The sequence below is a fragment of the Chanodichthys erythropterus genome, chromosome 3 (assembly GCF_024489055.1).
Source record: "Chanodichthys erythropterus isolate Z2021 chromosome 3, ASM2448905v1, whole genome shotgun sequence".
Taxonomy (NCBI): Eukaryota; Metazoa; Chordata; class Actinopteri; order Cypriniformes; family Xenocyprididae; genus Chanodichthys; species Chanodichthys erythropterus.
In genome coordinates this window covers 12,912,055-12,935,380 of record NC_090223.1, presented here as the reverse complement: position 1 = coordinate 12,935,380, position 23,326 = coordinate 12,912,055, and the positions used below count along the sequence as shown (strand labels likewise).

At 38.4% G+C, this 23,326-nt stretch overlaps 2 protein-coding genes across 2 annotated transcripts in view; one reads left to right on the top strand and one right to left on the bottom strand.

Annotated features, from left to right (window-relative positions):
* The window catches only part of LOC137017073 (zinc finger protein 502-like), a 634,288-nt gene that overhangs the window by 160,571 nt on the left and 450,391 nt on the right, over nt 1-23,326 (bottom strand). The gene's annotated exons all lie outside the window — the stretch shown is intronic.
* LOC137013911 (E3 SUMO-protein ligase ZBED1-like) lies at nt 805-13,688 on the top strand. The gene is made up of 7 exons (XM_067377956.1): nt 805-1,898; nt 2,253-2,459; nt 11,481-11,573; nt 11,704-11,788; nt 11,893-12,114; nt 12,161-12,739; nt 13,599-13,688. Exons 1-7 carry the CDS (start codon nt 829-831, stop codon nt 13,686-13,688), a joined length of 2,346 nt encoding a protein of 781 aa, XP_067234057.1. The 5' UTR covers nt 805-828.

Below are 23,326 nucleotides of genomic sequence, written 5' to 3'. Positions count from 1 at the left end.
GGTCTGAACGATCACGTGACGCTCTGAGCAGCAGTTTGTTTTAAGAACAGAAGGGGTCTCTGTGATGCAAGCAAAAATACCCCAGCGAGTATATTTTGTTTATCTTTTTTTTTTCCATGTCATAATGATAATTACATAGTTTTAATCAGGACTGGAAGTTTAATTATCTATATAAAATGATCACAAACAGGCTTTCTTGTGTGTATGTTACCAGGAGCATAATCCTCTAATCAGGTTTAATTTCCTATTACACTGCCTGTAATAAACTAGTCTATGCAAACTTGGCACCATCAAGACTGGCTGTAACTTTGATCTAATTATTCTGTGGTATTTTCTACATGAGTGAGTATCTAGTTTAATGTCTAAAGTGTGTAAACAACACCTTTTGTTCATCATCTTATTTATAATCTTTTCTGATGGGCACAACGAGCATAATATGAAAGATTTAAATGTTGTGTTTTCTGGTAAATCACGTGCTTGTGTGAATTCTCCTTTGGGAATGGACTCTTGGGCCAGAAAACAAGTGCATAGCAACCACACAGAACAGCCTGCATCGAAACAGCAGACAGCCTTATATCCAGACTGTTTAAATTCAGAAGCACCACATAAATACAAAAACAGTACATGAATCATCACAACTAAATCTGTATTTTCAATTTGACAGTTTTAAGAATATTATGTTTTTTGTAGTGCTGTCAAAATTAGCGCGTTAACGCATGCGATTAATTTGAAATATTTAACGCGTTAAAAAAAATTAACGCAATTAACGCGGTTGCAGTTTTTTTTATTTCCGGTTGTGGCCCATGTGTGTTCAACGTGCAAAGAAATATGGATAAGACCAAGGAAGGACTTTTAGACGGAAAGTTTCAGTATAAAACTCTGCCGGATGGTTCTGTGGATAAAACAAAAGTAATCTGTGCATTTTGCAAAGCCGAATTTAATTACCACAGAAGTAATTCGTCTTTGGCATATCACTTAAAAGCAAAACACCCCACCGAAACCATCTCTACGGGGCCTCGCCAATGTAAATTGCAGGAGTGCGTTCGTGGTAAAATGACAAGATCTGTAAGTGATAAGGTAATGAATGCTTTGGTTATTTGGATAGCTAAAAACTGCCGACCCATTAACATAGTAGATGACGATGGACTGCGGGACATCATTAGAACTGCATCCGGAGACGCCTCATACAATATGCCCTCAAGAGGAACCATCATGTCAAAAATACACACTTTGTATGACGATGAGAAGGCACGGAGGATGAACACGTTACAGCAAGCGACACACATCGCACTGACAGGGGACCACTGGACTTCTGTGAGCAATGACAACTACTTAGGCATCACAGCGCACTTCGTTGATAAAGAATGGAAATTGCATTCATTCGCACTAACCGTGTCTAAAACTGAGGAACGACAGTACGCTGAGGCATGTGCGGATCATTTTCTCGATGTGGCAAGAGAATGGAAAATCGAGGACAAGTTAAGCACACTTGGCACTGACAGTGCTCGTAATATGGTTGCTGCCGCGAGACTACTTCCATTTGAACACCTGCCCTGCACGGCCCACATTTTGCAACGAACTGTCACAGTTTCCATTCACGGCAGTGGATTTGAAAGTGTCCTAGCTAAATGTCGCAAGATTGTTGGGCACTTTAAGCATAGTCCATCCAACGCTCACGAACTAATGGAACAGCAAGTTGCATGTGGACAGAAACAAGAATCTCTCGTTCAGGATGTTACGACTAGATGGAATTCTACCCTAGAGATGGTCAAGCGAATTCAGCGAAACAAATCTCCACTGACCACTACCCTGGCTCAGCAAAAGAGCAATGTTGCCATGTTGACTACACAGGAGCTCGCCAAACTGCAAAAGCTGGAGGAACTACTTGAACCTTGCAGGTAGATTAATATTATTTTCTCCGTCTCTTGTCTGTTTTCACTATCCCCCAATCTGTGTGTGCGTGTGTGCCCGCTGCCAAGGCATGCTGCGTAAAACAAAAATAAAAATAAGTTAAGATTAGTGTAAAACATTATTAAAAAGGTGAAGAAGAAATAAATATGGTGTTGAACAATGTAATGTAAATAAAATACAATTTTGTGTGTGTGTGTGTGTGTGTGTGTTTGTGTGTGTGAGAGAGAGAGAGAGAGAGAGAGAGAATGAGTGAGTGTGAGAGTGTAAGTGTACATGTTACATACTGGCACAAAATTAGTTTCTTTGCATTTAATAGCAACATCTTGTGCTTTCCATTGCAGATATGTAACTGAACTGCTGGGAGGAGAGCAGTACATCTCCTGCTCAGTGGTATTGCCAGCCTTGTGCCACTTGTTCAAAATTATGGAGTCCACAGAGGATGATCCAGCCTATGTAGTTAAATTCAAAAATGATTTTACTTCAGACCTATCTAAAAGGAAGGACAGCACTAATCTCACACTTAGAATTCAACATGGAAATCATTTTTGGTTTTTATTGGCATTGATTGTTTTGAAATTCAAATGGCACTTACATGCCTGTGTTTTTATTTCTGTAATAAATATGGCTTTCAAGCCAACAGTTAATTTGGAGGATATTGATGGTTTATTGCAGGTATGTTGTTTACATGAGAAAATCTGTGTTACAAGTTAAACAAAAATTCCAATAAACAATCATATTTTGAATTTAAATAGTTTCTTTGTCTTGAGTTTTACATTTACATTTTACATTTACATATCCAAAAAGTTTCAGTCTTTTAATTGCGATTAATCGCGATTAATTTCAAAAAATTGTGCGATTAATTAGTTTTTTTTTTTTAATCGATTGACAGCACTAGTTTTTTGTCATCTTGATTTTGACAAATTGATGCAAAAGTCAATAAAGTTATAAACACCAGAAGCTGTGGTTTACAGTGATTTTAGAAGACCAATGACTTTTTAACAGAAATTTCCTTTCAACAAGTTCTGTTACATTTCATTTCAAACAGACCTACAGCAAAGAGTCAGTAGTTTAGATTTTTGCCTTCATGAAAGTGTTTCCAGTTTTGTCTGCCATATATTCACCATATAGTTGAATACACTTCATGTTGATGATCTAATAGTAGGTGCGTCCCAATTCGCGTACTTATGCACTATTCTATGACGTTTTTAAGTACAAATAGTACGAGTAGTGCGTTTACACCGAAAATTCTAAAAATAAAAAGTGCACTTTAAATACCCGGATGATGCACTAAATTAACGGAAAAAAATTAAGTGTGGACACTTCATGCACTCAACTGTCACAGCTTTAATTATGTTGCAGAGTCGATGTTTAATGACAAAATAACTTTACACATAGAAAAAAACTTTACAAAACTTTACTCCACTTTACAAAAATTTACACATAGTAAGTTAAATAATTGTTGGGTGGACCATCAAAATAATTAGTGTTTTACTGAATAGTTTTGACTGGGTAGTCTGGTTCAGTCCCAGACAGCAACAGACCGGACACACATCTGGTACGTGTGGTACACTTTGTTGCCATCTGGGGTGCATGTTTTGTGTGAAATAGTGTGAAATAGTTCCTGGCTTCAAATTTCTAACTTTCTTTTTTATTCAAGCAAAATTGCAACACAACTCGATAGGTTTCAGTTAACCATTATTGATGTTGCTAATGATAATAATAATAATGCTGGTAATAATAAACATGTTAAGAGAAATTGAGTGAAATACAGCAAAATAAATCGACGAGAAAGGGCTTGGTTACTTAGTCGCAGAAAAATCTCCACAGGAGGTGGCGAAGTCACGCAGTCTGTGACGGACAGATCATTAACAGCTTGTCTATGTGGTAGTGACAGTACATTGGGCAGGACATCCAAACATTCGCCCTACCATTCATCAACCTCAAAATGGCTTATCACCTGACACATGTAAGTAGTAGCTTTAACATTAACCTAAAAAATGTGAGCTATTCAATTGCTTGTGTGGAGTTTGCAAGCTGTATAGTAGCTCACTGCAAGACAGCTAACATGGAGGCGCCGGTGCGATCACTTGCACTTAAAATACAAAATATTTTGTCATACAGATAAGAATAATACATCGTTCAAAACTGTTAAGGGTCTACTTTTATTTGTGTGCACTCAAAATAACAACAAAATATTGTGCTTTTGTAAAATAATAAAAACAGGGTGCGCTTTCTGTCGTCTCTCTCTGTGAACTTGAGCGGGTCAAAAGACAAAGCGAGACTTAGTATAAACTTGCCTCACAGACATGAAAAATATATCTATAAAAAGCGAAATGTCTATTTTTAAACGAACCAATTCAAATGGAAAACAGATGATGTCAATCTGTATGAAACATGCATATATGTGTCCATTACTGCGGAGATGACGAGTCAGCATCGTCGACTTCATCACTATGACAGAAAAAACTAGTTTATCAATTATAAAAATGTTCAGACAGTCTCCTTTCTGTTTTTCTCCAATGCATTCATAATCATTACTTCTGCCGGTGCGCTGTGGCAAGCTTTTTGTGTGCGTTTGAGCGCTGATTAGGCTATGTAGACAATTTTAAGTCTCATTATTATGATTTATGGTTTATTAATATAAATGTGTGATTAGTCAACTAATCTCTTAATATGAATGACAGGGCAGCCCTAAAATTGTCACTGGTAATTTAAAAATAAAGATAAATAAACAGATTTATTCACAGCAGTCTTATTTATTTTCAAAGTCCTCAGAAAACACACATGAACAGAATAGCAAAAAGAAATATGATGAAAAGTAACAATGATCAAAATGAAACACAGGGCTTAAAGGTACAATATGTAATATTTTCGCAGTAAAATATCCAAAAACCACTAGGCTAGTGTTATATATTTTGTCCAGCTGATTACTAACAATATCTCTAATGTTTTCAACTACTTGTAAATCATGAGAAAATTCCCATTCTAAACAGTGACACGGGGCAGTGCAGTCGCCTGTCAATGACGTCAGTTACCCTTTGTTACCGCCTTTACTGACGTAGAAACCACGTCAACAGTGTCGTGGAATAAAGCGGAAGCGGCGCCGGCGATTGTGTCATAATAAAATTCCCGCTGCTCGTGAGGCGTGTGTTGCGCAATAGCTCCAGCGGCCTCGTTCAGCTCCCACAACACTCGGTCCTGCTCTGCTTCATACTACAGTAACGTTAATAATCGCATCCATTGACATGTTTTCTTCCCAAGTCCTTATTGCACTGTCTGTTGAGGTGAGGAGACCACATGTCCCAAGATTCCACACTCAAACTTGCCGTCATCAAGCTACGCCTTTGTTTTGAATAGGCCTCTAGCGACCTCTAGCGGACAAAATTATCACATACTGCACCTTTAAATACAAATTTAAACCAATCAACATAATGAACACCAGCTGCACTACTAATCAAACAATGAATAATCAAGGAAAAACACAGATAAACCCTGACAGAAAGACTCATTTTACATGTTCTAAAGAAATGTGCATTGTTATGATTTTGTATGGACTAAATCCACTGAGAACATTTCTGTGCTGCTGTTCTTGCTATATGTTGTTATGGATGGTTACAAAAAGAAAGTAAAAACATCCCTCCCCAATCCTCTGTGATTTCTGGTCTCTAGAGAGTTTTCTTTGTTATTTTGTTGTGTTGTGTACCACATTTATAGTAGGACATTCTCTCACAGTGTCATTCAGAGCAGTTTTTACTGCTGATATGCTTTCCCCTTCAATGAACATTGATATTTACTTCATTTTAATTACTGAAATCATAGAGGCTCACTGTAACCCAAACTGAAAGAAAATATCCTGCACATCTTCTTCAATCACAAATGCCTTTTCCCGCCTCACTGCTGAGCTCCTCCTCCTTCACTTTTTCCCACTTGAATCCTTGATTTGCAGTCAGATGATAATTCAGAATATGACACTGAAATGAGTGTACTGATCTTTTTTCAAGTTTTTAGCACAAGACTTTATTTCACTTGAATTTTGAAGTACTTTCCAGGTAAGATTGACTCCTATACTGCTTACAAAAATTAGAAATAATGTTGAGCAATTAAACTGCTATTTGATATTGATTGATATAGTTTAAAACATAATTGTTAAAACTGTTAATGGTTCATAACTTGTTTAATTTGCAATACATCCTTATTTACCAAATTACATTAATAAATATAATCTTTGCTGCGAGCACTTGGCTGGAATAACTGGCTCATGTTGATATGATTGCTTCTATTGTTCTCATTTGTAAGTCACTTTGGAGAAAAGCATCTGCTAAATGATTAAATGTACATGTTAAAATTTTAAATTAAAATATAGGCAGTAGATTCCTAGTAACATACTTTTCAGACTTTCTCAATATGCGTTCTTGTGGCATTGTTAAACGTCATCAGTTGCTGTCCAAGTACTGATCCAATTCAAAGTTCACATCTAGCCAAGTACAGTCAAAATCCCTGGATGTGTTCTTGATCCGTCCCTTTTATTGAGGATGCATCGAGAGGTGACTTGTGCAGACTTGAGACAGCCAGGTATCCCAGAATGCATCTCGCACTAACCAGCAAGCGTCAATAGTAAAGGAGAAAACCTGCGTAATTTAAACATGCTATGGTTATTATGTCATTATATGTTGTTTTCAGGTGAGAATGTACTGGTTTAAAGCTCAAATTTGTGGTTTATTGATAAAGATAGCGGCTATTTGAAAAGTTGATTGGATGTTTTTGGAGTTGTGACATCCAAGTGATCACCGGTTGCTCAGCGCTCATGTACCCTACCGAGAACAACCTTAATGTGGCTAGTCCTTATGACGTTTGCCACTGGCTCTGTACTGTGTATATCTAAGGGGCGATCTTTGGTCTCATGAATCTATAATTTGTTCCCTAGCGAATCGTTTTGGCTGAGGGAAAAGTGACGTTAACTTAACATTCATTTAGGCTATTTAACTTTAACGTTGTAGCCACTGACTTTGTATGTTTTACTGAATTGTTTGCTTTATTTTTTATTGTGAAGCTTCCTCCCAGCTAACAGATTTTTGTTATAAGAACATTCTCCAAATGACCAGTATTATTGAGGTTTGAGAAACATGTTTTAAAAGGTATGATGCTCCTCAAATGTTCTATCAGCTTTGATTAACAATTCAGCATTCTGGGAACATTGATTTGTAACATTCCAAGAACATCAAAATGTCCAGTTTTCTTAAAGTTAATATGTTCTTTCTTTATTCGTTTATGTCCCCAAAGCGCAATTGTTTTTGCAACAAGACCAGCATACATACAATAGAGTTTACAAAACATTAGAAACTCATAAAAATAACACAAGACAGCAGCCAACGCAAACATCTATCTGCTTCTCACAGCTCTCCCCATACCTGAATTTAACAAAGAAATAGCAGTGAGAATAAATGAATGCTTACCTGTAACTCCTAACAGTGGGAAATCTAAACCAAAATCCTGAAGTTAGAAAATGAAACTCAGAATGTAGGGGATGGGAGATATTATTTAAAATGGATTATACAAATAATAGGGTGACTCTGACGAACTCCTAAGATCTTATTACTGGTAATGACTATTTTCACCACCACAGACATTGCCTTAACACTAAGACTGCCATACCAGCATAAAAAGAGAAATTTATAACAAACTCAATATAAGACTTATAAAACAAGGTCATCAAATACCTATTTATATTATATTTACATAATCTCTGTAAACAAAACAGGCATTGCTGGCCCTTTTTACAAATCATCTTCACATTGAAATTAACATTCAACTTATTGTCAATCACACACCCCAAATACTTATAAGATTCCACCAACTCAACATCCTGCTCTTTAATAATTGTACTCTTTAATCATTTTGATTATTCCTAAAATCGATAAGCATATCCTTCATTTTTGACACATTTATTTGCAGAAATACACTGTCTCACCACTGCACAAAATCCTACTACTGAGCCATGGACATTTTCTCCATTACGGGATCATTATTTAGAGGTTAGTATGATGTTCCTGAAACATTATTTCAATCATTCAAACACTTGCTGTGAATAAGCACTGACAGAAAGAGAAAGAAGAACATAAACTACAACTTTCTTCAGCCAAAGCCTGTACACACTGGGATGAGTATTGCACGCTCTTATCACCAGCGTTTCTCAAGACGTTTTTCGTGTTCATAACCAAGTGATTTTCACTGGCGATGTGCAGAGTGAACGTGCAAATTCACAGTATATGGCGCTTGTGCTGAACGACAGAGCAAATAAACCTATTTATGAATAAACCTCTTAATGAAGTTAAAGAAGATAAAAATGCAGTTATAAAATGGCATATATTATATATATATATATATATATATATTATATGTACGTACGTATGTACGTGTGTGTGTGTGTGTGTGTGTGTGTGTGTGTGTGTGTGTGTGTGTGTCACAATCCCAGTTCTGTTTTGTATGGACTCTTGCACATCAATAACTTTTGCACTTCACCTCGGACTACATTTCCCATCATCCATTGCACTGATTACACACACACCCTACATAAGGCATGCACTTCTACTCTGTCACTGCTAAGTATTGTTTAGTGTTTATGGACTGCCTGTCTTGGACTTCTCTCTTGCCCTGTCATTTGACCACGCTTGTGCCTGATATACTCTTTGTCTTGCCTGCTTTATTCCTGTTTGCTCTTTCCATCCCATGCCTGTTATCAACTATGTCTTTGTCTAATAAATGGCTGCACATGGATCCACAAGTATCTTTTGTTCAGCCCTTAAAAGAATACTCAGCCACACAAGGATCCAGCAGCTTTTATGGAGGTCACTGGTCAGGTATGGACATTGCACAGACATTATTGGTGCTCAAGCAAGGCACACAATCATTGGAGGATTATATTCAAGAATATTTAGACATTGCGTATTGTTTAGATCTGCCGGACTGTGTGCTGATAGACTTTTTCTGTGAGGGCATTAATCAGCCACTTAAATCCCCAAGTCATTTTTTAGATTTTGCGTTATTGTCTTTCGGCTCTGCATTAACTGTGGGTGTTGCGGAGGAATGTAATAGATGTAATGTAATCTGCTCATGTAATGGCAGCCGCGCTAGAACACGCTCACAACGACACTAAATCAAATCACAGTAGAGCTCCCTGAGCCAAGTCATGTCACAGCTTATCTTCGTGAGTCAAGTTGCTGCTGATCTTCGTGAGTCCTGTCAAGTCACCGCTGATCGTCCAGAGCCCTGTCACGTCTCGGCAGTTCTTCCAGAGCCTTGTCACATCTGATCATCCAGAATCACGTCACATCACAGCTAGTGGTTCAATGGATCACAAAACACATGGTTCGGATCATATCATGGTTACTAGTTCACGGATCGGATAATTTTTCAGATTAGCAGCAAAAAAAAAAAAAAAAAAAAAAAAAAAAAGGGTGTGGGGTAACTTTGCATTTATTACTTAGCCCACTTTAACTACTCCAGAAACTACTAACCTAACTAATACGTTATTAAACGCAAGTGAACAGACTGTAAAAAGAATACTGTACACCAATTACAAGCATAAAGTTACAAATAAAGTATAATGTCTAACTGTATTATTTCAGTGTACAGAAATTAATAATTAAATGTAAAATAACACTATATTAAATTTATAAAGTGAACAGATTAATTTGTTAAAGCTGTGTTTTGTTGTTTGATTTACAAGACAGAGGTTGCTGTCACTAGTTCAATTAAGACATAACCTAATGTGTTTACGAGAATACTTGCTGAGAGGGGTATTTTGACATAATGCGTGTATGTGTCCATCCAAGTACATTGAGGGTGTGAAAGAGAAATCAATTTGGAGTTTGTGAGTGTGGCGGGGCGGTGTAATTTTGGGACACAAGCCCAAGTTTTTGTTCACTAATAATAAAGTCTGACTAGGCCACCCTAAGGATTAACCCCAGGGAAAATACTCAAACCACCCAAATTGGGGAATAAAGCACACAGGTTTGGTTCCCTCAAAATTAGGCCAGAGACATGAGTATTTAAAATACTATATAATATAGTAATATATTTGTTTTCAATTATTATTTTCTTCTATTATTAATCCACAAAAAAGTTATTATTTTTGTTGTTTTTGATCCATGTAAACTTGTATTGTAACAAATAAGGTCAGACACCAAAATTATTGGTGTTGATTCCCATTTCGATACCAAAGCTAAAACTATACCTAGTTATGCTCAGCAACACAACTGTATCGACATTTTGTTCATTAAATACCAACTCTGTGTTTCAAAATGCAAAAAAAAAAAAAAAAAGTTCTGTCGAAACACTATGTTTTTTGTCCAACAGTAATGACAAATAATGCAATTTTTCTAATTTGTATAAGTATTTTTACAGTCACTGTGCTATGATTGTTTATGTTTCAGTTCTATCTGCATACAAAAAATGTGAAATCTGTTTGTGTTTTTTGGGGTTTTGTAAACCATTCTACATTCTGTAGAGTATGTGTATTTATGGCAATGTACTGCAAAGATCAGGGAACGTGAGTGTGTGCGTTTCTTTGTGTGTGTGTGTGTGTGTGTGTGTGTGTGTGTGTGTGTGTGTGTGTGTGTGTGTGTGTGTGTGTGTGTTTAACTTTAATGGATTATTCTGTTTCTATTAGCTGTAGTTCCTATTAAGTTCTGGCATGTTCTCATTGGTTGGCATAGGCTCTGTTTGTAACTTCCTTCCACTTGACAAAGTACGGTGGATACAATGTCAATGAGATTGATTTAGAAATGTCTTACATTTCTGAATATTACAAGATTTGCCTTCTCTACACATACACTCACTTTCAAATGATTCTAAGTAAAATCATGTCACCTTCTCCTTTTTTCAGCTATCATTATTAATAATAATAATAATAATAATAATGATGACATTTATTTATTTATTTATTTATTTATAATATTAACACTTTTAGCTTTATCAGCAGAGGTAAGCATAACATCTTTTCATGATCCTTCTCTGTAGATTTTGATGAAGTTCCAATAAAACAAATTGTTTACGTTTTACATTTGTACGTATGCTAATGCATGTTCATGTATATGTTTAGACTGCTTTGTGACACATAATTTAGCATAAAACTATCAGTTTTCAGTATCAGATACACTAATTCATTTATGCTCTGAAGCTTTCTGAAGCAGTGTATTGAAATCGGTCATCACTATGTAAGGCTTGATTTTCCTGCTAGACAAAAACTGAGATCAAGCATCCTGCAATAAAGTAATAAAACTTATCTGGAAAAAAGATCTCAAAGAAGTAGCAAAGGACAACGCCTCCCCCACCACACACACACACACACACACACACACACACACACCTTCCTTTCCCCCTGACTCAAGTCACTGAAACTTATTCAAAATGTATAATGTAACTTGTGTATTTATTGTTTTTCCCTTTATATGTTTGGTATTATTTTAAATGTCTCAGTGCGATTGGTAAAATGGTCTCAATCTGGACGAGCTCACAGAGACTGTTACTTCATATATCAGTTTCTGTGAGGATTTGTGCATTCCTACCAGGACTCATCTAACTTCCAACAACGACAAACCCTGGTTCACTGCAAAACTCAGACAGCTCGGTCAGGCCAAAGAAGATGCTCGCAAAGCTTCAGAGTCAGTTCTCTTCTAATGACATTGCTTCAGTGTGGAAAGGTCTGAAAGTTATCACCAACTACAAGACACCATCCCCCAGCTCTGTGGAGAATCAACAACTGGCAGACGATCTGAATGGGTTTTATTGCAGGTTTGAAAAATCACCATTAACACCTCCAACAACCCCCGTCTCCCCCACACCTGCAATTCAGTTCAGTGAAGATGACGTGCGGCAGGTCTTCTGAAAGAACAAGAGAAGAAAGGCACCAGGCCTATATACAGTGTTTCACCAGCCTGTCTGAAAACCTGCGCTGACCAGCTGGCCCCCATCTTCACACAGATCTTCAACAGATCACTGGAGCTGTGCGAAGTCCCCTCATGCTTCAAACGCTCCACCATCATCCCCGTCCCAAAGAAACCCAAAATTACTGGACTAAATGACTACAGACCTGTGGCTCTAACATCTGTGGCCATGAAGTCATTTGAAAGACTGGTTCTGGCTTATCTGAAGGACACTGGACCCTTACTGGACACCCCTGCAGTTTGCTTACCGAGCAAACAGGTCTGTGGATGATGCAGTCAATATGGGACTGCATTATGTTCTCCAGCATCTGGACAGATCAGGGACTTATGTGAGGATCCTGTTTGTGGACTTCAGCTCTGCTTTTAACACCATCATCCCATCACTCCTCCAACCCAAACTTACTCAGCTCTCCGTGCCCACCTCTGTCTGTCAGTGGATCACCAGCTTCCTGACAGACAGGCAGCAGCTAGTGAGGCTGGGAAAACTCTCATCCAGCACCCTCACCATCAGCACCGGCGCCCCTCAGGGCTGTGTCCTCTACCCACTGCTCTTCTCCCTCTACACCAATGACAGCACCTCTAAAGACCCCTCTGTCAAGCTCCTGAAGTTTGCAGATGACACCACACTGATCGGCCTCATCCGGGACGGTGACGAGTCTGCTTACAGACTGGAGGTTGAACTGCTGGCTGTCTGGTGCAGTCTTAACAACCTGGAGCTCAACACGCTCAAGACAGTGGAGATGATCGTGGACTTCAGGAGAAACCCCCCTGCTCTCCCCCCACTCACCATCATGAACAGCACTGTGGCAGCAGTGGAGTCATTCAGGTTCCTGGGCACCACCATCTCTCAGGACCTGAAGTGGGACAACCACATTGAGTCCATTGTGAAAAAGTCCTAGCAGAGGCTGTACTTCCTTCGCCAGCTGAGGAAGTTCAACCTACCACAGGATCTGCTGAAACAATTCTACTCTGCCATCATCGAATCCATCCTTTGCACTTCAAATACTGTCTGGTTCAGCTCAGCTACCAAATCTGACCTCAGAAGACTACAGAGGGTAGTCCGGTCTGCTGAGCGAATCATTGGTACAACCCTCCCCACTCTCCAAGAACCGTAATTATCCAGAGTGAGAAAAAGAGCAAAGAAGATCACTCTGGACCCCTCACATCCAGCACACTCCCTCTTTGAACTGTTGCCATCCGGTCGACGCTACAGAGCCCTGAGCACCAGAACGACCAGACACAAGAACAGTTTCTTCCCTCAATCAATCCATCTCATGAACACTTGACAAACACGGAACACACAACACTATTATACATTATTTACTTAAAACACTTATTTATATTTCAAATTTGCACACATCATAACTGTACATACAAATTGTCTATATTATATATTGTTTTTTGCCTTTTTTGCACTTTGTCCATCTTGTAAATTTGTATATTATTTTATTATTTTTATTATGTGTCTTGTCTTGTCACTGTCACTCTGTTGCACTGTGGAGCTTCTGTCACTAAAACAAATTCCTAGTATGTGTAAACATACCTGGCAATAAAGCTCTTTCTGATTCTGATTCTGATAAATTGTGATTGAGAGCTACTGCGTTATATAATATACACACACAAAAGCATCTCAAACAACATTGGACCCCATTGACTTTCACTGTATTGACAAAAACACATGCAAACATTTCTCAGAAAAATATGGTGTTGATGTTTGTGTTTTAATGTCTGTGTGTTCCTCAGAGCAGGAAGATCCCCATCATCATCCGCCGGTATCTTCCTGACGGCAGTTATGAGGACTGGGGCTGTGACGAGCTCATCATCACTGACTGACGTCCACACACTCGCTCTGATCACGTGATCATCGCTGTCAGACGTCAGATCTGTGTGTTACAGCAGTGTTCACAGCAGGTCTCATCTGCTCTGCTCTGGTTTAAGGCTCTTTCACAATGAATGTGAAATTCGGCTCGAATGTTCGCCACAGTGACACTCTTGAATCGAAACAATAGATCCCTATAGAGCAGGGCCGTGCACAGACCTTTTGAGGGGCATGTGCTGAAACTGAAAAAGGGCATTAATACACACACATTACATTCTGCATGATAAAATATAAAGAAGCACAGTGACCTGACGATTCTGTAATGTTTTTTAGTTACTACAACATTACTGTAGTAAAACCATGTTTTACTATGTTACATGTAAAGACGAGCGGGGAGTATACAATACTAGATTAAAAAAATTATCTAGCGAGCAAATACATATTAACATCGTAAACATTAACCATACTGTGTGACCATATTAAATGTTAATGAATTAAGTGTATCAGCAGATAGCCATCATAAATCAAATAAGAAATTCCTTAGAAATATATTTTAACTAGCTGACGACGGGGATCACTCAGTCGCTTTTTTGTCAAACTCAAATGCAGTTACGCCGGGTTTTTGACCAGCGAATATGTGCAAAATAAAAACGTTAAAACGATGGCATCACATTAGGCTACGTGCTACGTCATCATCAATAGAGATTGCTAATGTGTCGTCATCATGACGTATTCCCGGTGGTGAACGCAAAGCATTTTGGGAATCCGCGGCACAAACACAAGGCGCCAGACTTCTTTGCATGGAGGGAAGAACGCAGTGTTCAAGATGCCGTCTACCTGCTGTTTTATACAGTAACTTCAAGTCGCTGCAGCAGGCACAGGTCTTTTTTACAGATGGATGCAGGACCTGGAGATTGTAAAAGTGGGGCAGAAAACTGTCGTCCGTTCAAATGTATGCTAATGTTTTAAGCACCACACTCCTCACTCTCTCATCGATCTGCGTGCAGTCAGAATTCAACAAACCAGCGTGTGTGTGAGAGATTTTGGTTGGGTGACAGTTGTAGGTTACAGTTTGACAAGTTTACATTTTGACAAAAGCATAATGTTGTGTTTTATTGTGTGTACACAAATATAAGTAAACACTTTGCAGTTTGAAAGATGTCCTGTATGAACAAAATGACGGAGTATGTTTTTATGTTGCACTGTTCGATCGCGCCCGCGCCTCTCTCTCTCTCACACACACACACACACGCTGGTTTGTTGAATTCTGACTGCACGCAGATAGATGAGAGAGAGCGAGGAGTGTGTGCTAAAAACATTAGCATACCTTTGAACGGAAGACAGTTTTCTGCCCCACTTTTACAATCTCCAGGTTCTGGACCCATCCATCTGTAAACCTGGGCCTGTTGCAGAGACTTGAAGTTACTGAAAACTTCGTGTGTGTATGCACTAACACTTAATATCATGTAGTTGTGTGTAAATATATATTTGTGTGTAAAATTATATATATATATATATATATATATATATATATATATATATATATATATATATAGGGCTTGACATTAACACCCGCCAACCCGCCAAATGCGGGTAGATTTCAGCTGTGGCGGGTAAGACAGCCACTCCCACTAGCCACTTTGGCGGGTTGAATATAATTTCAGCCTACAGCCAAATGAAAAGTAGCCAAGCTCGTCGTATCACAAAATTACAATTCAGTCACAATTCTTTATCGATTAACTTGCGGTTAGTGAAGGCGGGATAGGCGGAATCGCGCTGAATGACACAACAGAAGCGCTAGCGTGCGCTCTCTCTCTGTCGCGCGCGATCAGTTCTCCTTGCGCCTGAATACACGCACACACAGATGTCAAAATGCATCGTGTGGAGTATCTCGCGTGAATACAGTCGGCTATGGCTTACGGCTAAGTGGGTAAAAACTGGATATGTGTCAGTATATGATGTCCATGCATTCAGCAGCCCCCAAATAAATACCGGTCTGTCATTAATGTTAATCAAACATCAAAAAATGTTAAATAAATGTATACATGTATGCTAAATAAACATATGTATCTGACAAAAAAAATATATTTTTTAAATTACTATTTGTAATTTGCTTCTTTGTTCTTTTTATATAGCCTAACAAAAATAACTATACATAGGCCTACCTGATATATACAATGTATAGTCTTGATTTGGGTGGTCAATCTGCATTTGTAAGTTTGAAAGGGTTTTAAATCTTGTAAATCAAGTAAAATGACTCAAAATCAAGTAATTTAAGCATGCCAGAGGCAACTTTAATCATATAAAATGTAATTTCCCAACAGCAAAATTGTGGCCAGTGAAAATGCTGAGTGGCTAGTAACTTTGGAAAACCACTAGCCACAGTGGCTGGTGAGCAAAAAAGTTAATGTCAAGCCCTGTATATATATATATATATATATATATATATATATATATATATATATATATATATATATATATATATATATATATGGTGGCCATTTCCATAACACCAAAAAGGAGGACACTTTGCGGCATTTAGTGAGGCAAGAATAATTGCATAGGACTCTGATGTACTCGTAATACAATTTTGTCCATTATATCGATGGTATCATGATACAGTGATTCTGAAAAAAAATTCATTGCCAGACAATTTGATGTAGACCTATGTGTAACAGAAGAGGCAAAAAGTGTTTGTTCACAGTATTTGTATTTATTCAAGACATTGTGATGTCTGTTTCAAAAAAGTCTTGCAAAGTGCACAGTGCCTGAAATCATACAATTTCTGGACTTCTGGAAATAACAGAAATACATATACAAAACGTGATGATATGACGTAGCCAGCCGGCTTGTTTACGTTTTTAACCAATGATATTTATTTATTTGACACCGCTTTCAGACAATCGTTTGTTTGACCAGATCTTACGGCATTAAACGCTATGCTGCAGCGTCCTAATAAAGATTCTAGAGCGGGTTTTTTAGGCTGATTCAGCGCAACTCCAAAAGGAGGACAAATGAGTGTTTATGAGGGGGCTTAAAATCTCTCTCTCTCTCTGTCTCTCTCTCTCTAATATATATATATATATATATATATATATATATATATATATATATATATATATATATATATATATATGGGTGCTGGAAGTTGGGCAACAGTTTGACGTCCCTTGACCAGTCGCTCTGCTCTTAAGGATCCAGTCCTTTGATTCCCTTTATTTTCTCGTCATATCTCGTCTTTGCATTAGGATTTAGTTTTAGGCGGTATGGTCCGACAATGTTTTCTTTAGCCCGCTGCATTTTGTAGGATTATATTCTGTTTATCACGTTAATTTTTAATTATTTTCATGCCAGAACACTAGCCTGCAATGCCAGCCCATGTAAACTGGCCAAACATACCCATAATTCTTTGCGTTCTGATGACGTTGCCACCCAGTTGGTCACATGTCTTAGCGATCTCTATAGGTTATGAGCGCTCAGTTTTTGGCCAAAATCTCAATTTATAAAAGATGTAATACTACTGTACTGTATGCACAGGCTATTTAAGGCTATTTGTAGGCTATTCGCTATGACTAACTTAGAAGGCAAATGCTAACGTTAGCCCCCTCCCTCTCTCTCCGCCGCCGGTCTCAGGCCTCAAATGCATAAAATATGAAACTTTATAGACATACCAATGCTTCTTTCGTAAAAACAACGTTGTAGCCTACTAATTCAAACAACAAGATGATATTTATTTACCGTTGCAAGATGTTCAGCTGCTCTGCTGTGGAACTTCAGTTCGCGGCACTCAGGGGGCGGAGTTAAGAGGTTTGACTGACAGTTTGACCGGATCCAAAAAGATTTTGTCACAAGCTCTTTTTAATACCTTTTATTAGGCTAAATATATTTGTAAATCAGACAGACAGACGTAAAGGGTGACCAATACCATTGATTTATTCAAGAAAATAAATAAATTAAATAAAACACCTCCCCAAAAAAAAGGGCACTTCGGAGTGTAAGGACAAAAAGGGCATGTGCTCTGCACAGGTTGAGCCCTAACTGTGCACGTGCCTGCTATAGAGCCTTTTTTCATACCGGGTGCGAACATTCGCAAGTGTTTAGGGTGCCATTTGAGAGAGGGCCATTATCATTGTTGGCTATCTGAATTATGAGCACACATGTATCTCTGAAACGGGGCCTTTAGAGTGCGGAGGTTTCGTTTCACTCTGCAGTTCTGGTGTTTGTCCACACGAGGGCAGCACAAACACACCATAAGAGGAGAAGACTTCTCTCTGAATCTCGTATGTTTATTTGTCTGTTTTATTCATGCGTAATTAAACCTTTTTGTAAATGATACCTTGTGTTTTTCTCTTTGTTGTTGTGAAAATACTGCGAGTGTCAGTAGATTCACACTGATTAAATACAATTTAAACTCGATATACAGCATCTACAATCTAGAGCTGTTGATTGCCTCAAAATAACGTTGTACTTAAGTTTGTAAAACATGCAGAATTATTTCTGTTACGTTTCTGAATAATATTAATAGAGGGCAAAAACTATTAAAGTACCAAGGAAACCGTCAATTAACTAAATATTGATTACAGTAACTGACTGTCTTTACGATATAATTCTGCAATGTTTAAAACTGTTCCGGAAAATACTAAATTAATAATTAAAATACTAATTAATATATAATAAGCCGCTGCATCTGTTGTTCCTAAAAAAGTTGATGCCATGGTACAAGAAACATCACATACTGAAAGATTTGATAATTTATTTAATAGTTTCTCTTTAGTTGTGTCCCATATCTTCTTTAAGATGATCATGTAGCCTATAAATTTTTCAAAACTCATGACTCAATGACTCATCTAGTATCTCGGGTCTGTGTTTGTGAATGATCGCACTGAAAGTCCATCGGTGAATGAGGAGCTCATATCTGTGATGAGGACATTACAAGAATATATCTCTATTTGCATGAACTTTGAGCATCATAATTTTGCAGATGTTGTTTATGCTCTAACAGAAACTGCACACTAACTAAAGTTAAAAAAGTAAAATCATAAACAACCACCCCTTTAAATAATTCATGTCGTTCAGATAACAATTTTTTGAGTCTCTGTTGATTAAACCAATCGCTTTTATTGTATGAACTCAAATTTTGAATTTCAATGAACTCAAAATTTTAAGGCAACCAGGAAACTTTTTTTTTACAGTGACATGTATCTAAGTTTGGAGCTTGTTTGCGCCCCCTAGTGTGATAACCACTGTATTAAAATCTCTTAGAGAATGCCTAAACAACTCACAGCTTGTACAAATTGTCTTTCCTTGTTGTGAAAGTTTGTATATATAATATTTTTATATATAATAACCTTTCTTTCTGAGATGTTGGGCAGTGGAGGTTGATTCAGGAGATGAGGACAAATGCAGCTTTATATCACTCATTTCCATTTATTGCAAAATAGTTTTTGTCAGAATTATATGTGAATAGCGTTTTTGAGGTGTAACAGTGACATTCCTCATCACACGAGTGATCAAATTGAATTTAGCTAGAGAAAAAAGGCCCCTGAATTTTACTATGCTGTTCAAAGATGGCACAGGCAGTCTTTTGACAGTGATATATATGTGTGGTAATGTCATATAACCTGATGTTGTATGGAATGTACCCCAAGTATCGCGTCCAACCAGTTTGTGAGTTGTGATGAGTGCACAACTTGATTTAATACACACACACATACTTAAGTTAACGCAGCAGTACTAGTTTGTTTCTTACTGTGCGAAGTGCTGATCGGTACAAAAGTGACAATTGTGTGAAGATGGCCTACTGGGACAGACAGTCCAGACAACATGGTGAGTCAGTTTATAAGTTTTTGAAATACTGCAGTTCTTTGAAAGTTTATACACAAGGTGCACAGAAGGGTTTTATATTGAAAGAAAATCGAATAGAAAAAGATATTGTCATGGTGAATATTATGTTAACAGATCTGATGTTAAATTAACTGATGTTTACTACTTTAAAACTATAAAGACTGTCATGATAAACAATTTACATGTACACTGTAAAAATGTAGTTTTTCACTTTTTGAGTTATCTTTTTACATTGACTCAGTTAAGTTGTATTTATTTAGAATTTTTATATTTTCAACTTGACAAATGTAGTTATTTGAACATAAAGTGGTTTGGTTCACTGATAATATCTAACCTCATCACTGATAAGTGTTTAGTGTCATTAGTGCCTCTAAACTTTCTACTGATCTTCTGATACTGCAGCATTTGCTCAAGCTTTGTCATGACAATCTGATAATTTGAAGAATTAAAAAAAAGATCAAATCAACAAAAAGCTTCATGCTGCAGTTCATTCTGGGTGCACCAATCAAAACTCATCCACTGTTTCCAGAATGCATTGCAGCATGAATTTTAGTAATTGTTTTGTCACCATTGTTGAGGTTTGTGTGATGAGTGTTGATGTCAAAGTGCCCAAATGTCCAGTTTAAAATTGTTGCACATAAGATATTTTGGACATTCTCAGTTTGTGTCAGCGTTAATACATTAGTGCTCTTTCTATTCAGCTATATATGTTTAGTAAAAAGAAAATATTTGATTAGTTCAGTAGTGCCTCAATCTTACTATTGCTGTATTTGCTTATTGATAGCAGTAGATGCTATTTACACTAAGCAGCATTGTCTTAGCAATATGTTATTTACACCAGGTGAAAATAGCGATAAATTTTATTTACACCATGTCAAAGTATCAGTTCTTTGCAATAAGAGTAAATAGTAATATGCTATCTATAATTTATATTGGCAGATACTATATGCATGTTAGTATTTTTGTACATTAACAGGATGCAATAATATAGAGTGTAAATTATTATATTTGTTAAAATTATTAAATGGATGTTGCCTTATTAGGAGTATAACTCCTACCCAATAAATACTTTTACTATTATTAAACACTGGTTAGACAGTTTATTTCCTATTTTAGAACATTATTTTCATTTTTATTGAAAATCAATGCCTTGATGGGAAAACAGAGAAGAGTGAGCTTCACAAAAGGCAAATTTGAACCCGAATTTGCTGCACCACTGAAGATGTTGAATTCTGCGTGTCATCCATTTTCTTCCGCTTATCCAGGGCCGGGTCGCCAGGTCGCGCGGTCAGCAGTCTAAGCAGAGATGCCCAGACTTCCCTCTCCCCAGACACTTCCTCCAGCTCTTCCGGGGGAATTCCGAGGTGTTCCCAGGCCAGACGAGAGACATAGTCCCTCCAGCGTGTCCTAGGTCTTCCCCGGGGCCTCCTCCCGGTGGGACATGCCCAGAACACCTCCCCAGGGAGGCGTCCAGGGGGCATCCGGAACAGATGCCCGAGCCACCTCAGCTGGCCCCTCTCGATGTGGAGGAGCAGCGGCTCTACTCTGAGCTCCTCTCGAGTGACCGAGCTCCTCACCCTATCTCTAAGGGAGCGCCCAGCCACTCTACGGAGGAAACTCATTTCGACCGCCTGTATCCGGGATCTCATTCTTTCGGTCATGACCCAAAGCTCATGACCATAGGTGAGAGTTGGAATGTAGATTGACCAGTAAATCGAAAGCTTCACCTCACGGCTCAACTCCTTCTTCACCACGACGGACTGGTACATCGACTGCATTACTGCAGAAGCTGCACCGATCCGCCTGTCAATCTCCCGCTCCGTCCTTCCCTCACTCCTGAACAAGACCCCAAGATACTTAAACTCCTCCACTTGAGGCAGGACTACTCCACCAACCTGAAGGGGGCAAGCCACCCTTTTCCGGCTGAGAACCATGGCCTCGGACTTGGAGGTGCTGATTCTCATCCCAGCCGCTTCACACTCGGCTGCAAACCATCCCAGTGCACACTGAAGGTCCTGGTTTGATGGAGCCAACAGGACAACATCATCTGCAAAAAGCAGCGACAAAATCCTATAGTCCCCGAACCGGACTCCCTCCAGCCCCTGGCTGCGCCTAGAAATCCTGTCCATAACGATAATGAACAGGACCGGTGACAAAGGGCAGCCCTGCCGGAGTTCAAAACGCACCGGGAACAGGTCTGACTTACTGCCGGCAATGCGAACCAAGCTCCTGCTCTGGTCGTACAGGGACCGGACAGCCATTAGCAGAGGGCCCCGGACCCCATACTCCCAGAGCCACCCCCCACAGGGCGCCACGAGGGACACGGTCGAATGCTTTCTCCAAATCCACAAAGCACATGTGGACTGGTTGGGCAAACTCCCATGAACCCTCTAGCACCCTGAAGAGGGTATAGAGCTGGTCCAGTGTTCCACGACTGGGACGAAAACCACATTGTTCCTCCTGGATCCGATGTTCGACTGCTTTTCGAACATTGAACATCTGATTGTTGTTTGTAATGTCTGCTATTCTGAGAGTTCTTTCCTTTGTTCCTGTGGTCCTAGTTTTGATCTTTGCCTGTTGATTTCCCTGTTCTTGCCTGTGTGTTCTTGTCCTGTTGTTTGTTTGGACTGCCTGCCTGGATTATGACCCTTTGCCTCTCTTTGACCTCAAGTTTGCATTACCCTTTAAATAAACCCTGCAGTTAGATTCTCCACTTTGGTGTCCCTGTGCATTCCGTTACAATAATGATGACTAAACTTTTTCTTTTTTTTTAATAAAAATATGTTTAATTAGAGCTAAATCTCTGTTAATTCTCAGAAACAACTTATAAATGAAATAAAGGCAAATTGGTCTGTAATAAGTGAAGATGGTAAAGCTGTATTTGGAGTTGTTTAATGATCCTCTGCTAAGATCTTGAGAGATTTAATTTAATTGTTTGCAGTTGATGTTTCAGTGGCTGAAATCAGAAGAATTATTATTTGCAGCTGAAATTAATTTAAATAAGAATAAAGTTCTCAACTGAAACTGGCTGAAACATTTGAAATAAAACAATATTTACAATTGACATGAAACAACAATTTAAATAAAATAATTATTTGCTTAATAAAATAAGCCAAATCTCATCTTACTCTCCAGAGCCTCATGTTTCAGGAGATCTTCCAGAGCCTCGTCACGTCTCAGCAGATCTTCCAGAGCCTCGTCACGTCTCATCAGATCTTCAAGAGCCTCGTCACATCTCAACAGATCTTCCACAGCCTCGTCACGTTTCAGCAGATCTCCTAGAGCCTCATCACGTCTCAGCAGATCTTCCAGAGCCTCGTCACGTCTCAGCAGATCTTCCAGAGCCTCGTCATGTCTCAGCTGATCTTTCAGAGTCACGTAATATACAACAATATACAATATATAATATATAACAATATAACAATATTATGAAAGCAAAAAGACCAATAACCTTGATTTATTAACCCATTAACCAAAGTATACCCCATTTCCCAGGATATGTACTTAAAAGTCATTATTACAAGTTAACTATAGTTGCCGCTTAGATTTTTGACTAAGTATACAAAAAAACAAAACAAAATAAAAACAAGATTCGTCTTGTTTGGATGATTATAGAGACCTTCATGACATATATAAAACAAAAAAATATTAGTAGCATGAAAATGACAACTATACACTGTGGCTGTAACATAGGAGAGCGGGACAATGGAGTTGAAGATCCACGTGCAGGCTTTATTCATAAGAGCGTAGCTGTACAGGCAGTGGGTCATACACCAGCAAACAGATCCAAAAAGGCAAGGCAAAAGAG

Bases quoted from the DNA above. Each gene is read 5' to 3' on its own strand.
- LOC137013911 (XM_067377956.1), top strand. From the start codon at position 829: ATGGATAAGACCAAGGAAGGACTTTTAGACGGAAAGTTTCAGTATAAA. The intron at 11,574-11,703 runs GTCAGTTCTCTT...GTTTTATTGCAG, and splicing joins GATGCTCGCAAAGCTTCAGA to GTTTGAAAAATCACCATTAA. The intron at 12,115-12,160 runs GTCTGTGGATGA...TATGTTCTCCAG, and splicing joins TTTGCTTACCGAGCAAACAG to CATCTGGACAGATCAGGGAC.